This window comes from Rhinolophus sinicus, chromosome 3, assembly GCF_057876585.1.
Source record: "Rhinolophus sinicus isolate RSI-liver-muscle chromosome 3, RSI-T2T, whole genome shotgun sequence".
Classification (NCBI taxonomy): Eukaryota; Metazoa; Chordata; class Mammalia; order Chiroptera; family Rhinolophidae; genus Rhinolophus; species Rhinolophus sinicus.
In genome coordinates this window covers 120,893,678-120,911,814 of record NC_142503.1, presented here as the reverse complement: position 1 = coordinate 120,911,814, position 18,137 = coordinate 120,893,678, and the positions used below count along the sequence as shown (strand labels likewise).

The following is an 18,137-nucleotide window of genomic DNA, read 5'->3' as shown; positions in this document are numbered from 1 at the left end:
AAATTGGGTTAATTTCTAAGGGATGAAAACCACAATGTGTGCTACAAGCAAGATTTATATCTTGTTTATAATTGATCTCCATAGCATAGTATATTGTATTGTGATCAGTTGAAGTCAGTATGAGTATATGGCTTTGTTTTTGCAGTAGTAATAAAAGAGCAGTTTATTTGTTTGTTTAATAAGTTTATTTTGACTCAAGAAACTTGTCGTTTTATTCAACAAGCCTCTTCCTGAATGCCCACTATGCCTGAACACTGAAGCGAAGTATACAGGGATGACTTAGTTATGGATAGGCCTACCTCTGATAGATTATATCTCATGGTGTTTGTAAAATTTTTCAGAAAATTAGAATTGGTTTCTTTAGTAGCTTTTCTGGTGCTGGCTACATCAATTTATGGTATTATATAAGTATGAATATATAATGTATTTCTGCTTATATTTTAGTATTTGCTATGTCTTTTCTGTGCTATCTGTTTGACCACGATTTATTACATTTCAGCTTGAGATTGAAATGCAACTAAGTGGTCAGTTATTAAAGTATATTTCTGATTCATGTATTCTCACGAGACTTCATTTAACTGATTGGGTAAGAGGTATGCTTGTTTTCACTAATTTAAAAGCAAATATAAATTTCTTCAGTGTGGCTTTCTATTTAAGCTTTTTTTCCTTAGCTTTCATAGCAGTATACTGAATGTTGAGCAAAAAGGGACATAGCGCAAATTATTGAAATTACTTCTATTTCTGCAAAATTACAATTCTTAGAATGTATTTAGTTAATATGTCAAGGAGGCATTTAACTCCTACAACATATTGTGTTTTTAGTATAATCTTATATCAGTGACGATTGTTACTATTACAAGATTTACAGGTAAGTTTATAGGGTTGTCAATTTCATGTACTCCAGTATTTGGTATATGACATATTGTCCTACACAGTCCAAGAAGAGTTATTTCTACAATAGGTGTAGTTTTATAATTTCTAGTTCTGTAATGTTTTCTTGTAATCTCAATTATGTTGTAAAAGAGTCCTCAAGTAAAGAAGGCAGTAATTATTGATGTTTCCAATTCTTAGAGCAAAATATAAGGTTGGGACAAAAGTGATCTTGTGATTTTTATCTAAGTTTGTCCAAATAAAAGGTACACCTTGCATACTTTGTATAAAGTAATTGTTTGCGGCTTTTTTGAAATTGTTCATAATCTTTAAAAACTTGAGGACAGGTTTAGTATTTTCCCTGGAAAAATGCACATGCACAAAATTTTATTGGAGTTTTAAGGACTCTAGCTGAAGAACCTCTGTTGATGTTAGGGAGGACGAAGACACCCTGAAATTTTTCATTCTTTGCTGATGCTCTGATTGGCAACCATTAGAGTAAAAGAAAGTACCTAACAGATGAGATGGGAAGCAAAGGGAGAAACACTGGTTTTAAGAGGGAGATGCTGGGTGTAATATAAAATTTATTTTCATTTGAATGCATTTTGAAGTATATATTTGGAGAACCTGGGAAGAAATCCATCCATTATTCAGTTGAATAGCTAGGTGTTTTGCTAGGACCCTTTCTAGGTGACTCCAGGTGTGTTTTTTTGTTCGTGAAGTTGTTAATGGCATTAGTAAAATACCTGCCAGGTAGATAATATATGTTGAAATGTTTAGTATGACGATGTCGTCTTAGAGATGAATCAATGCTAGAACCAGTTTGTTGGTGTATACAGGAAACCAGACCACATTTATTTACCCTTCAGTTATTTTCTCTCCCTCTTTTCACCTAGCGTCAGCTTAAAGGGTATGAAAGAGCCTTCACAACATCTTAGATTTTCAAAGTGTGTTTGGACTCTCATCCAGCACCTACAGCTTTTATAGACTTCTGAAAAAGGTTAAGTAAACCTTCATAGAGTCCTGGCTCCCACTAAAGACTTCTTTCTTATACTGATGTTGTGCAGTGGTGTAATACTTAACTCCTCCCACCTTATGTAGTTTTATTGCTTTGTAGTTTAATAAATTTTGTTTTTCTTACTACATTGTAAGCTTTTTGAGAGCAATTAATGATTACCATTCATTTTTGTGTACCTTACATTAGTGTTTCTCAGTTTTGAGTTATGTATTAATTCATTTTAAAATTAAAATTCTCAGATTTCTCAAAATACCACTGTGGCCATCTCCCAAACTTGAGTTCTTGGTCCTTGTTTTTGTTACCCTAGCACAATGGTTCTCCACAGGGTTAATTTTGCTCTCCAGGAAGCATCTGACAATGTCTGGAGACATTTTTGGCTGTTAAACAACTGGGATGGGGAGTTTTGCTACTGGTACCCATTGGGTAAGAGGCCAGGAATTCTGCTAAGCCACCTCAAATTCCTAAGTGATATCCCACAACAAAGGATTATACAACCCAAAATGTCAATAATACTAAAGTTGAGAAACCATGTATAGCAGAGTGTGGTCTTTAAGGAAATTTCCTGTGAGATTCTAGAAGTAATTCATACAAGGCATGTTTGTACCTACTTCATTAGGAAAGGCAGGTTTTTCCTCATACGTCATAGATTTTACTTCCCTGTCCTCACCATATTTGGGTAAGAATATATTTTTAGGAAGAAGCTACTGTGGGGCAAAGCTGCAGGCAATTGCTGTTCTACTTAGCTGATTTTTATTCTGCTGTATAGTTTCATTTCATTGTCACAGTTGTAGTTGAGATTGTCATAACTTTTTACTTATATTATTCCAATAACCTTTTTTAAAAACTTATTTTAATTTGAGATAATTGTATATTGACATGCCATAAGATAATGCAGAGAGATCCCATGCACCTTTTGCCCAGTTTCCCACAAAAGTAACATCTTGCAAAATTATAGTACAAGATTACAACAGGGTGTTGACATTAATATGACCCACAGATCTTATTTAGATTTCCCCAGTTTTACTTGCACTCATTTGTGTTTGTATTTAGTTCTTTTTTTTTTGTTTTTTAAGTTTATTGGCGTGACAATTGTTAGTAAACTTACATAGATTTCATGTGTACAATTCTGTATGTAATACATCATCTATAGCTCACATTGTGTGTTCACCACCCAGAGTCAGTTCTCTTTCCATTACCATGTATTAGATGTTTTTAGTTCTGTGCAATTTTTCATATGTAGGTTTGTGTATCTACCACCACAATCAAGATGCAAAACAGTTCTGTCACCAACAGATCCCTCCTGTTTACCTTTTATAGCCACACTCTCCCTTCTCATTCCCTTCCATATATAACCCCTGGCAACCACTAATTTGTTTTCCATTTTGTCGTTTTATAATTTTGCCAGTTCCAGAATGTTGTATAAATGGGATCATGCAGTATGTAACTTTCTGGGGTTGATTTTTTTTTTTTTTTTTTCACACAGTATAATTCCCTTGAGATTCAGTCCAGTTGTTGCATAAATCAATAGTTTGTTCCTTTTTATTGTTGAGTAATATTCTGTATATGGATATAGTACAGTTTTTTAACCTGTTGAATGACATCTGTGCTGTTTCTGGTTTGGAGCTATTATGAATAAGGTTACTGCGAACAATCGAGTGCAGATTTTTATATAAACATAAATTTTCATTTCTTAAACCCAGGAGTGCAGTTGCTGGGTCAAATGGTAATTTCGTATTTAGTCTTTTTTTATTAAAGTTTATTGGGGTGACAATTGTTAGTAAAACTACATAGATTTCAGGTGTATAATTCTGTAATATATCATCCACACATCACATTATGTGTTCACCACCCAGAGTTAGTTCTCTTTCCATCACCATATATTTGATTCATATTTTGTCTTAATAAGAAACTGCCTAACTGTTTTCTAGAATGGTGTACTATTTTAAATTCCCACCAGCAATATGTAACAGATCCAGTTTCTCCATGTCCTCATCAGCATTGATGGTGTAGAAACTTTTAAATTAAGTTTCTGTGTCTCCTATTCATTTGCTTCAAACTATTCTTGTATGGTACTTTCTGGGGATATGACTAATAGAAGTGCTTAATCTTCTCTCTACAAATTAAATTTGTAGCCTCTGTATAAAGTTCCAATTCCTTATTTAGGCACTTACAGCCATTTGTGATGTGGCCCTTGCCTACCTTTCTATTCTCATTATTCATTTCTGTAGATACTTTATATAGTTGTAGGTATGTTGAAATAGATGCAAAACCATAACTAACTCAGAGCTGTTGCGGTGATTAGATTATGCATATACTATTAACAAGTACCTAATATATATAGTGAACAGTAAATAAATGGCAGTTTCTAGTAATTTCTGAGTATTTAGGCTGAAATATAGTAGACACCCAAATGTTTAGATGAGTGAATGACTTACAGACCAGATTCTTTCTAAGTTCCTGAAATGTCCCTGATGTCATCTCTTGCTTTATAAGTTCTACCTTTTGAAGTCTGGGTTTAAGCCTTACATCAAATTATTTTGACACTTAATCATATACTATTTTGTATGTCCTTTTAATTAAATGACTGATAATGAGATTTTTTTTCTTCATAATAGATTATCTGTTTCTTGAGGGCATTTAACTTTACTTCCACTGATTCTTGTATCCTGCACAATACCTAGCATGATGTTACGCACACAATAAGTGCTCATTTCTTACACACTGTTGAAAGTATATCACTTCATATCCAAATGAATTCACGTAGAGTTGGCTGTTTAATTTTTCTTGTAATTTTATAAGTAATCATTATTTTGTATGAATCCTGATTTCATTAGGTTTGGATGCATAAGCTTAGGATACCTGTATAGTGACTCCCATAGGAATGAATAATTAGGTATAATGAAGCTACATAAATTGGTAAATAAACCAACAATACTTTGTATATTTATTAATAGAAATATTACATGGTAAAAGCTTTCCCTGGCTCCTGTTTATAATTGTTTGCTTCTGTCATTGTTTAATGAGCATCTACCATGTGCTATATTGTGCCAGGTACAGGTATCAAAAATGGGAAAAGTGAACATATTCTAGATAGTATTTGGGAAGTCGTACCAACAGGGCTTTGCAGGCATTAGCTGTGGATAGTAAAGGAAAAGGGAAAATCAAGGTTGACTCTTAATTTATGGTTTAAGCAACTGGGTACGTTTACTGAGATAATGATGACTAAAGGTGAAAAGTTTCTGGCCAGGTGGAATTGAGACAACTGTTTGTGCTTTCTATTTATGTTTAAAATATCTGTGTTGACATCCCAGTGGAAGTATTAAAGTTAGAAGTATGAATCTGGTGCTCAGAGGAAAAGTTATCAGGATATAAAAGGATTTAAAGCTATGGCATTAGATAAATTCATGTAAAGGGAGAGTACATCTAGAGAAGAAGAGAGGGCTCAGAACTAAGTTTGAGTAGACCGGGAAGAGGTGTTGGCAGATAAAGCTGGAAAAGGAATCCTTGGTGAGGAAAGAGGAAAAACTTGTGAAGAGTAGTGAGTGACATGGGAGCCAAGAGAGCATGTGTTTAAGGAGGAGAAGCAGTCAAAGAATATTGCTACGACCTCAGGAAGGACAGAGAGAAAACTTACTTTTTGATTTGATAGTACAGAAGTATCTGATCTTGACAAGCAGTTTAGTGGAATGGAAGAGAACGCCAGATGAAAATAGGTTGAATGGAATGTGAAAAGTGGGGATAGTAGGCATAGATGACATCATCAAGAAGTTTTGTTGTGAAAGGGAGCAAGAATTGGGGCAGTAACTAGAGGTCAGTGTGGGATCAAAGGTGGGTTTCGTGTTTGTTTTTTAAAATGAGAGATACTAGAGAGTATTTATACATTCATAAGAATAATTTGGGAGAGACCCAATGAAGCTAGGGGAAAAGGGATGGGGTTAGGTAGGGTTAACTCTGTGCAGTCAAAGCTTTCTGCCTTGAAGAAAACATCAATGTTAATATTGCTCTTTTAAAACCAAGAAGTCATTACTTTTGCCATCCTTTTAAATATTTTTATTAAATTTTTGGTATGACATTGGTTAATAAAATTATATACGTTTCAAGTGTACAATACTATAATACATAATCTGTATATTGCATTGTGTATTCACCACCCAAAGTCAGATCTCCTCTGTCACCATATATTTGACCCCCTTTACCTTTGTCTACTTTCTGCCCAGCCCCTTTTCCCTCTGGTAATCACCATACTGTTGTCTGTTTGTTTGTTCATTTGTTGCTTTCAGTTTTATATCCCACATATGAGTGAAATCATGTGGTTCTTGACTTTTTCCATCTGACTTATTTCGCTTAGCATGATATTCTCAAAATCCATTCATTATGTTGTTGCATATGGCACTATTTCATCATATGGCTGAGTAGCATTCCATTGTATATATGTACCACATCTTTATCCAGTCATCTATTGAAGGATGCTTCAGTTTCCATGTTTTGGCCACCGTGAATAATGCTGCAGTGAACGTAGGGGTACATATATCTTTATGAATAAATGTTTTCAATATTTTCAGGTAGATACCCAGAAAAGAGATTGCTGGGTCATATGATAACTCTGTTTCTTTGAGGAACCTCCATACTGTTTTCCACAGTGGGTCGTACCAATTTACATTCCCACCAGCAGTGACTGAGGATTCCTTTTTCTCCACAACCTCTCCAACACTTGTTATTACTTGTCTTGTTGATAATTGCCATTCTGACAGGTGTGAGCTTGTAGCCAGTGTGGTTTTGATTGGCATTTCCCTAATAGCTGGTGAAGTTGAGCATCTTTTCATTTATCTGTTGGCCATTTGTATGTCTTCTTGAGAGAAGTGTCTGTTCAGGTCCTCTGCCCAGTTTTTAAGTGGATTGTTTGTTTCTTGTTGTTGAGTTGTATGAGCTCTTTATATTTTGGGTATTAACTCTTCATTGGAGGTGTTTGCAAATGTCTTCTCTCATTCGGTTGGTTGCTTTTTGTTTTGTTGATGGTTTCTTTTGCTGTGCAGAAGCTTTTGAGTTTAACATAGTCCCATTCATTTAATTTTGCTTTTACTTCCCTTGCCTTGAGGTCAGATTCATAAAATCCTAAGACCAAGGTCCATACGCTTAGTACCTATGTTTTCTTCTATGCATTTTATTGTTTCAGGTTTTATATATAGGTCTTTTATCCATTTTGAGGTAATTTTTGTGAATGGTGACAAATATGGTCCAGTTTAACTCTTTTGCACGTGACTTCCCAATTTTCCCAGCACCATTTATTGAAGAGGCTTACTTTTCTCCATTGTATGTTTTTGGCTAATTTGTCGAAAATTATTTGTCCATATATGTGTGGGTTTATTTCTGGGCTCTCAGTTCTGTTCCATTGGTCTGTGTGTCTGTTTTTCTGCAATACCATGCTGTTTTGATCATTGTCGCTTTGTAGTATAATTTGAAGTCAGGGAGTGTGATATCTCTGGTTTTGTTCTTTTTTCTTAGGATTGCTTTGGCTATTTGGGATCTTTTGTGGTTCCATACAAATCTGATGGTTTTGTTCTATTTCTTTAAAAAAGGCCATCCTTTTCCCCCCCTGTTCAGGAAGCATTTTATTGTTGCTCCAAGTTTAAGAATTTTTCCCTGATAGAAAATCAGTACTTTAGGAAAACCTCTTGCATAATCCTGCTCAGCTCCTGAATCTTGGTTTTTGCAGACATAATCAACATATTTCTCTCCAATACGGACAGTCATTCCTCCCATGATTGAGGGATCAATCTTAACTTCCAGTTTCAGTATCTCATTTTTATTTAGGAAGCTCTTAAGCACCGTTTAATTAAGAAAGAGTGGCTACATCTGAAGGAAATGTGATGGTAACTGAGCAAGGTACTTCCCCACGGTGCACACTCATCATGGTAAAAAAGGCGGAAATGACTCCAGGGGTATTGTTCAAGTGACCATTTTCCAAGCAAATTGATCAGGTTGGATGTAAGGGGAGAAAACCTCTCTTTTGCTCTCATGTCATTTAGGCTTTTTACTTTAATGGAAGGCTTTACATTGGGATTCATAATTGAAGCAACCATTTTGGGTTCCTTCAAGATTTGTGCTACTCTCAACAATTCCTTTTCTATTTGTTCCAGTTTATTCTGTTTAAGTGCACCAGAGTACAGACCAGTGGCATAGCAACCTTTGATACCGTATACCTGAGCAGGTGGCTTCACAGGCTTGGTAAATGGCCTGACCACAGATGTACTGAAGCATCGCACCTGCCGGGAGAGCCCGGACACTGCTGGGGCTGCCATCTCCTTCCAGGCGGCTGTAGGTCAAACTCGAGTTGGAAGAGCCCATCCTTTTATTTTCAACTCTTAGGAGTCTCTGTTTAAGGCATGTGGATAATCAGATTTAGGTTTGTACCTAAGAATCTATTAGTCTGAGAATCTATTAGATTAGCTGATGTTAATCCATTTATATTTGTTTTTATAAGTTTCAATTTGCTTTTTTTTGTTTTCTATATTCTTTCTCAGTAGCAAAAAATTAGAAAAGTGAACTATTAGTTTGTGTGCTGCCTATTTTTATTCTTAAATTTGTATTGAACTCCTATTTCAGTTTATTATCCTAATCCCCCACCATAGCACATCATTATTTTTACATTTTGAAGCTTTACCCATAAATTGTAGCTTAGATTATATTTAGCAGCCATACCATTGGAACTTAGACTTAGTTTTATCTTTAACAGTTACAATGTTAATTCTTATATTTTTCAAAGCACAAATTATCCAAATATGACATTATTATTGATGATGTTTCATCATGTGTTGGACATTTTTCAAAAGGAATTTGAGTACTGTACTTTAAATATTAATTTTTACATATTTGAGAATTAAAATCTATAGGTGTTTCTTATTCGTATCTGTGTGATATACTGGCCGAGTAAAGAATTCTTGACACATCCTTTTCCTATAAACATTCCTATAGATGAGTCTTCTGTCTTCCCAGTTTTCCTGAAAACTTTGAGGCTAGCCTGGTATTTTCCCTCACTTGTTGGTTATTGATTTCTTCTGCCTGGAGGCATTAAAGATTAAAGAAGCGTCCTGAGTTCAGTATGGCATGTCTGTAACTTGATGGTTCACTCCTATTTGTTGTTTATCTTTTCTAGTACATGATGAGATCACTCTACAAATTAAGTTTATTATTTCAGGAGAGATCTTGATTATCTTTGTACTTTTTTCATTTTCACAGACGGTATTTCAGATCTTTGGAGTATGTGGATGAACAAAGCAGATAAAAATCCCTGCCCTTGTCTGGAGCTTAAATTGTATCAGGGAAACACCAAAAAATAATCATACTACATGAGTAAATTACATAGTGTTGTGGTTAGAGAAAGCAGCGTAAGAGGGATTGGGAGTATAGGATAAGAGCTAGAGAAATACAGGCAGTAAGATTGCAATTTTTAATAGGGTAGTCAGTGTAGACCTCATTGAGAAGCTAAGGGGAACAGCCAGTGCAAAGGTCCTAAGTCAGGAGCATGTCTGGCATGTTCAAAAAGCAAATAAACCATGTGGCTGGAAAAAGGGAGTAAATGATGAGGAAAGTGGAGGTAAATGAGGTCAGAATTTAACGAGGGAGAGTTCCATACATGCAGATTGTGTGTGGCTTTGCAGGCCATTATTTTGGAGGCAGTATCATTTTGCTTGGTTGAGAAAGGTCTGTAGGGGGAATGGTGGTAGAAACGGTTGGGGGGGGGAGCATTAGATTGAGTTGTCGATGAAATAATCTAGATGTATGAAGTGACATCTTGTGGACCAGAGAGTTAGCAGTGAAGATGGTTAAGTAGTAGTTAGATTCTATACCTAACATATTTGCTTGACAGTTGGAAGTAGGGAGTGAGAGAAAAAGAGGGATCAGGATGACTCCTAAGATTTTTAGCTCGAGCAACATAAAGGATGGTATTACCAGCAACTGAGATGGAGAAGATTGCTGATAGAGCACATTTTAAGGAAATCATCTGGAGTTCAGTTTTGCACATGTTGAGACAGATACCTTTTAGACATTCAAGTGAAGACGTCAGGTAAAATGTTTCAGATAAGTCTAGAGTTCAGAAAGAGCTGAGCTGGAAGTATAATTTGGGTTATCAGCATATGGATAACATTACTAAGAGGGTAAATATAGATGCTGAGAAAAAAGTCAGTCAGGTACTACTGAGGCCTGGGGTGGTCTCAACATTACACGTTTGGCGAGGAAGGACTAGCAAAGAAAACTAATAAGGGGAGAGTGAGTGAGGTAATAGAGATGGTGTCCTGAAAGTCCAGTCAAAAGTGACTGTTGAAAGGTCAGGTAAGATAAGAGCAAAACAATCATTGGTGACCTTAATTAGAACAGATTTAGTGGAGTGATGAGGGTGATAGACTAATTTGAGTACATGCAAGAGGGAATGGAAGGAGGGGAATTAGGCCATCAAGTACAGATGACTTCTTCAGAATTTGTCAGCAAAAGGGAGTAGCATTATGGGGCAAGTAGCTGAAAGGGAGAGGGGAATTGAGCCTTTTTTTTTTAATGAGAGCTAAAGAATATTTTTTTGGTGCGTGTCATAGGAGTGATACAGCAGAAAAATGAATTTTGATCTTTGCCACTTTATTCTGATCTTTTCAAGTGTTTTACCCAAAAGCTTTTCATTTCTTTAATGGGTTTTTTCCTTCAGTTTCTTTACATTTCACCTCCTGTTGTCACATTTTAAAAAAATCTTTTATTTCAACAATCCCATCTTAAATGTATGAGAATAGAGAAGTCCATGTTTTCTTGTTTCCTGGATTGATTCTTTAAAAACTTTGACAACTGCTTTTTGCTACTTAAGGTTCTTGAGTTCGTTGGTTGCAAATGAAGCAGTTGAGTATTGTGTTTTTGTTAATGTTATTGATCATAATATTTATTTGAGGATATTGCTTAGATACCCACTTACTGTTGCTGATATTACTGAAGTGGGAGAGCAGTTTCTGGAAAGAGCTGTTTATTTACCTTTTCCTGGTCCTGTTTACTCGTACTAATAGTTTTTAATATCTGCTGGACACTTAATTGATAATGTTGTTTACATTATTTGTGATGGAATGTTTATTTTACTGTGGATATACTTTTCCAGACATGCGGTTTGCTTGAGTAGCTAGAAAGAAAGACTGTAGGCATTTGCATTTAGGTAGAAATTAAGATATGTGTAAATGTGGTGAATGAAAAGTTGGATTATCGTAAATCAGATCTCATTTTCCAGCTAGCACAGTTATTTAATTGGGGGCTCCATTTCTGACTAATGGTTGACCATAAGCTATAAATGACCAAAAACCATAGTCATCTTTTTTTTGCATTTCAGAATATCTTGGTGACATTTTATAGCAGTTGTAATCATCTAGCCTTAGATAGTTTAATTTATGAAATAGATTTTAAATTTATATAAATCATTTTGAATTGGTATAAATTTATAGTTATAGATCAACTCTTAACTAAGGAGGTGTGCATCATGATTATGTAGAGTTAGTCAAAATTCACATGTTTTAAAAGAACTCCCTGAAGTGATTCTGCTGCTTAAGAGCTATCACTTAAAGAAAAAAAGAATTGTATGCATTTTTATTCATCATAAAGCTACTGCAAGAATGTCTAATACAAAACTTCTTCTGTGTAGAATTTCTTTTAGCAGTGTCAATTAGTAGAAAAATTAAAACTCACATAAGCTTTTTATGCCTTTTCCCCCCTGTTACAACTTGACTATCAGGACAGTTCTGTTAGTAAATTACCCCTTAATAGTTTGCCAGAAATTCCATGATATAAGCAACTTAGTCTTTCATTACCTTAGATTACTAGCTCTGAATCTTGATGTAACTACAGAATTAAATAACTTGCCCTTGTAACTTTATGGACCTTGGAGAATATTCCCTGAGCATATGCCAGAGAATCAACATTATTTTGCTTCCCTGTCTCCACTCCCCAATTTTAGTCAAGTATTCAAAGGTTACTTAGATAGTTTACACTTACCTCTCCCCCATAATCTGAATGGTAAAATAAGTGTGGAATGATTTCAGAGTCATCTGAGAGTTTAGATTGGTTCCTAAAGGGCAACGTTAATAGGATTTCTACAGAGTTGATTGGAACAGTTAGGACTAGCTAGCTTACTTTTCTTAAAACTTTGTGTTCTTGAGGTGGCATTGCCTCCTCAAGGCAATATTTTTATCTCTTCTTGTTGCTCTTGCCATAGACTAGGCATTGTTTTCATTAATCTACCTCATATAATCTTTTCACCACTGTACTACCTCTCTCAAAAAATTTGCTTCACTTTTCATTTTTCTAATCAAATGGTTTGCTGGCTAAAACATACCTTAGTGCTCCTGAGAAAAAGGATTTGGCCAGTGTATCCCTACATCAGCTTTGAAATTATAGTATCTTCATTTCCACTTCCTTACACATTGTTCTGTTTTGGTGGTGGTGGTAGTGGAAGGATCATTTAAGGAGTAAGGATCCATACTACTTGATTTGGTAGGTTAGTTCTTGAGCCAGATCAAACACTTGAATGCTTTGTTGGCAATATTCCAGACATTTGGTTATAGTGTATATAATCTGTATTACCAGAGAGTGATGATAGTATATGAGGATTTAAAGATGGATTTCATGAGCCCTGGAGGTTTGTTAGGTGGAGCAACCTGAAATTGAAATGAAGAAAGGACTTAATTATTCAAGATATCCAGAGACTTGAAAGAATACCAGAGGTGCCAAAAAAATGAAAATGTATACAAGCGGACACTTTGGTCAACGTTACTCAAGCAGTAGTTTGCCATAATCAGAAGTGTCTGGATGCTGATGGTAACCACATTGAGCACCTCTTGTAATTGCAGAAGTCAAACGTGACATGTATTCATCTTTTGTTATTGGTAAATATTGAATATTACAATTTTAATAGTTTTCTTAAAATGTGTATACATTTTTTTGGCACCCTCTGTACATGGGGGAATCCATCCAAAGGAAAGACTCTCCAGAAACAATAGGAAATCAAGATGATTGTTGCTTTAGGCATTGAAAGCTCTGCCTGTATTCCTTCCCCCACAGACACACCATTTTAATTAGAAATGGTATATTTTTATCCTGTTTTTAAGTGAGGAATGATAGGAAAAATAATAGATTTGTTATACCAGGGAAAATACAAATTTGCAAATAAAATTGGCCTAGAAAAGGAACAAGCACTGTCAATAAAAGTGCTCTAACATCTTTGAATGTCTGAAAACTTCCTCATCTGCCTATATTTCAGATTCTCAACTGGGGGTGCTCAGTAGTCATCTGTGGAGATGCTTACTATGCCCTGCTCCAGAAAGACTCAGTCTCCTCAGCAGTTGAAATCCAGATAGCACTTCCTTAGGTTTTTGAGACGTTCACTCCCTAGTTAAGAACCCACTTTCTCCCAATGCTAGATTGAACATAAACTCTGAAAATTCTTATTTAATTTTGTTTTTACTATTGTGAAAATGTTTTGTCCATGGCATATGAAAATTATTTCTAATTAAGAAATCGAGTCAGTAGATGGGAGGAAAATGGGAAGATAAGGGACAAATGATGGGACTAAAAGTTTATGGAGTTACATAGCTTCATTGTATAATCAATAATTAAAGCTATATTGGGCTGGCCCGGTGGCTCAGGCGGTTGGAGCTCCTTGCTCCTAACTCCGAAGGCTGCTGGTTCGATTTCCACATGGGCCAGTGGGCTCTCAACCACAAGGTTGCCAGTTCGATTCCTGGAGTCCCACAAAGAATGGTGGGCGGCGCCCCCTGCAACCACGATTGAACATGGCACCTTGAGCTGAGCTGCCTCCTGGATGGCTCAGTTGGCTGGAGCGTGAGCTCTCAACCACAAGGTTGCCAGTTCGATTCCTCGACTCCCACAAGGGATGGTGGGCAGTGCCCCCTGCAACTAAGATTGAACACGGCAACTTGAGCTGAGCTGCCGCTGAGCTCCCAAATGGCTCAGTTGGTTGGAGCGCATCCTCTCAATCACAAGGTTGCCAGTTCGACTCCCACAAGGGATGGTGGGCTGCGCGCCCTGCAACTAGCAATGGCAACTGGACCTGGAGCTGAGCTGCGCTCTCCACAACTAAGACGGAAAGGACAGCAACTTGAAGCTGAACAGCACCCTCCACAACTAAGATTGAAAGGACAACAACTTGACTTGGAAAAAAGTCATGGAAATACACACTGTTCCTCAATAAAGTCCTGTTCCCCTTCCCCAATAAAATCTTAAAAAAAAAGCGCTATATTATGTTTTTATAAATATAGCTGTACAGACCACACCTAAAGTGAATTGAGCATTGCTTACTCCTAGTTTTTCCTTTGCATAGGCACTGAAAATAATCTTTTCTAAATCCCCTAATTACTCAGTTTCTTATTATTTTCCAAAGTGAACATTTTTTCTAGTCAGCCATGTTTTTCTCTGTTCACTTTTGTCTCTTTCCATTGCTCAAGTTGCTGCTTCTAGCAGAACTTATTAATGAGCCCCATATTGATGGACATGGTTGGAATGTAGTGTTTAAATATTTCTTTGATTAAAAAAAATGTATTTATATTGCTCAATACTAATGTTATTCTGAAGGCAATTAATTTTAATTTAATAGTTTTAACTTGAATATGTTTTCTTACAGCAGAGAAAGAAAACTAAGAACTTCAATCCACCAACACGTAGAAATTGGGAAAGTAATTACTTTGGGATGCCCCTCCAGGATCTGGTTACAGCGGAGAAGCCCATACCACTATTTGTTGAAAAATGTGTGGAATTTATTGAAGATACAGGTAGGATAGAAATATCATTGAAAGAGATTTGGTTTAAAATTTCACTTCTGCTACACCAACAGTTTGTCAAATGCTCATGATTCATTAAAGTTTTGAAAGAGATGTATAGTTCTCATTATTAGGATTGTCTTCAGTATTAACTCTAGATGTAACCATCTGATATTTGAAAGAAGTTTTGTTGTTGGCCAATAATGCGCTTGTTGGAGTTCTCTTTAATGATTGGCTAAGTCAAATGATAAAATGTTGAATTTACCTTATTCTGGAATGTAGAATAACTTGATATTAAATTATGCTATTTAATCATACATAGTTGTAATTTAAATCTATAATTTGAAAGTTTCAATGTTTTTAAGTAATTTTTCTTACTCACTTTACACATGAATTTTTCTCTTAAAACTCAGCAATATTTATGAATGAAAGGCAGTTTGGAATGTTACTATTTATTTAGCACTAACTCGTGGTTTATAGGCTTGAGTTGTATTTTTAAGGAGTGTGTAGATATCCTCACTATTTTAAAAACAAGCCTGCTTACGTTTACTTTGTCCAATGTAAACCATTATCTGAGGGTTGGACTAGTCGGAGTTGAGGAATAAAGGTAGACTGTTAATAGTGTTTATGTGCATTTAAAGTAAGCTGAGTTAACCATGAAACCTTAGAGATTGAATGGACTGCAGAATTAATGGTTTGAAAACATGAGCTAATTCCATTTTAGCGTTATTTGTTCTTAATGATCTCCTTTGATAAATAAGCATTATTTAAAAAACAAACTAGGATACCCACATCCTATCTAAAAATTCGATCTCATTTTTACTTAGGTGTACATGTTACCTTTTAGTCTGATTATCAGCTAAGTTCTATTCATACTGGGTTGTCTGGCGAGAAGTGCTGGCTTTCAGTTTTAATAAAGGAGTGGAAATATGGGCTAATACTTGTTATCTACTAGTATTATAGTTGAAATATCTTCTCCCTTCCATTAAGAAGTGTTAGTTTATAGAGCCTTCATTTGGCTACACCCATAGTCATTTGTTTTTCCTTCAACAAAATATGTAAAAGGCAAATTTCTTGTCTCTATTCCTGTCCATATTTAGCAGAGCAGAAATGCAAATGTTCTTATGATATTAGCTTCCTGCTTTGAGCTTAAAGAATTCTCATTTTCCTCTAGTAATATAATTAGACCTTATGGGTATGACTGAGCAGTTAGAAAATACTTTAATAATGGGTACCATTTTATACATTTATTTTTATAATTAATAGTACCCATTTCTTGAATATTTTGATGGTAGTTGAGTGATTTGGTTTGAGGAAAATGAGAGAATTCCACGTGTAAGATAAAAGGAAATTTTAGTCCAATTCTTAGCACAATTTGAATTAGGTCAGTCAGCTGACAGGTAATTTATATGTTTAAGCGCTTTTTTAGAAATACACTGTAAGATAAGACCACAAGAATAGTTATGTAAAAGATTAAAGCTAGTTCTTTTGTTATTATAGTATATTGTTTGGTTATATTACTGATTAATGCTGATCAGTTTTAGCAGAAATTCCCACTTTCTTAAGCATTCAATATTGAATTCTCAATATGGACTGTAGCAGAGCTAGCTTCTATTTAAAGTTCAACTTGTAATAATGTATATATCAGATACCTATTAATTAAAAGTTGTATTTCATTGTTTATGAATCCTTAGACACCGTGATACAAATGAGCAATACTTTTATTATTATAAGCAACATTCTTGTTTAAAGAACTAAACTTTTTAAACAACCTGAAAGAAATAATGGTGGATTTTTAAAATCAACTTTATTAATACAATAAAATTCAATTTTAATGGTACAGTATAAGTTTTGATAACTCTTATCATCGTAAGCATTTCCACATTCAAGATATAGAACATGTTTATCACCCCAAAAAGCGTCAAGTGTTTCATCATTAAATATGGTGTTAGTTGCTAGTTTTTTAGATGCTTTTTATCAGGTTGAGAAGTACCCTTCCTTCTGTTCCTAGTTTGCTGTGTTTTTATCCAAAATGATTGTTGATTTTGTTGGGTGATTTTTGTGCAGCTGTTGAGATTATCATACGGTTCTTTTAAAGTCTGTTTAAATGGTGATTTATATTAATTGATCTTCAAATGTTAACTAAACACCACTTGGTCATAGTATTTTGTCTTCTTTATGTATTCCTGGATGCATTTTGCTAAAATGTTAAGGATTTTTGCATTCTGAGGGATACTGGTTTATAGTTTTTTTCTTCCTGTATCTTTGGTTTTAGTACCACAGTAAAACTGGCATTAGAGACTGTCTGTTTTCTGGAAAAGTTTGTATAATGGTAATATTTCTTTCTTAAATTTGGTAGAATTTACCAGTGAAACTACTTGGACCTGGATATAGGAGGTTTTTAGCTATGAACCAAATTCCTTTCATACATACAGGCCTGTACAGATTTTTTGTTGTTGTTTCAGGTGTACAAAACAATATAATAGTTAGACATTTCACCCCTCATAAAGTGATAACCCTCCTCCCCCAATCTGTTGCCCCTCTGACATCTTATATATCTATGATAATGCCATTGACTCTGTTCCCTATGCTGTACTCCATATTCCGTGCCTATATATGTATATTAAATTATAGTTGGCATACAGTATTACTCAGCTTCAGCTTCAGGTGTACAGTGCAGTGGTCAAACATCTACACAGTTCATGAAGTGGTCGCCCTAATAAGACATGTGCCCATCTGACACCCTATAAAATCTTTACAACATTATTGATTATACTTCCCAAACTGTCTTTCATATTCCCATGGCAATATTGTAGTTACCAATTTATGCTTTTTAATCCCTTCCCCTTTTCCCTCATCCCTACCCCCTCCTTTCTAGCAGCCATCAGTTTTTTCTCTATATCTCTGAGACTATTTCTGTTTACTTTGCTCATTTATTCAGTTCTTTAGATTCCACATATAAGTGAGATCATATGGTATCTGTCTTTCTCCAACTGACTTATTTCACTTAGCGTAATGTTCTCTAGGTCCATCAATATCATTACAAATGGTAAGATTTCATTCTTCTTTATAGCCAAGTAATACTCCATTGTGTAAATGTACCACAGTTTCTTAATCCACAGTCGTCAACCAATCAGATTTGAGTAGTTTTCAAGTTTTGGCTATTGTAAATAGCGCTGCAATAAACATCAGTGTGCATATATTTTTTCAAATTAGCGTCTTGGATTTCTTTGGCTAGATACCTAAGAATGGAATTGCTGGGTCATAAGGTAGTTCCATTTCCAGTTTCTTGAGATACCTCCATACTGATTTCCATAGTGGTTCCACCAATTTACAATCCCACCAACAGTGCACGAGGGTTCCCTTTTCTCTACAGCCTCGCAAGCACTTGTTGTTTGTTGATTTATTGATGATAGCCATTCTGACTGGAGTGAGGTGGTATCTCATTGTGGGTT

The 18,137-nt window shown here is 35.3% G+C and overlaps 1 protein-coding gene and 1 pseudogene across 4 annotated transcripts in view; one reads left to right on the top strand and one right to left on the bottom strand.

The window, feature by feature from the left end:
- ARHGAP5 (Rho GTPase activating protein 5) overlaps positions 1 to 18,137 on the top strand; it is a 111,419-nt gene that overhangs the window by 55,129 nt on the left and 38,153 nt on the right. For 3 of the 4 annotated variants that reach the window (XM_019754531.3, XM_074328127.2, XM_019754530.3), the window contains one exon: positions 14,547 to 14,694. In XM_019754531.3, the coding sequence (XP_019610090.1) occupies positions 14,547 to 14,694 (148 nt within the window). The remainder of the gene's footprint in view (positions 1 to 14,546; positions 14,695 to 18,137) is intronic. The other variant, XM_074328128.2, reaches the window with a different exon arrangement.
- On the bottom strand, positions 7,321 to 8,380 carry LOC148758562 (ATP synthase peripheral stalk subunit OSCP, mitochondrial pseudogene; annotated as a pseudogene).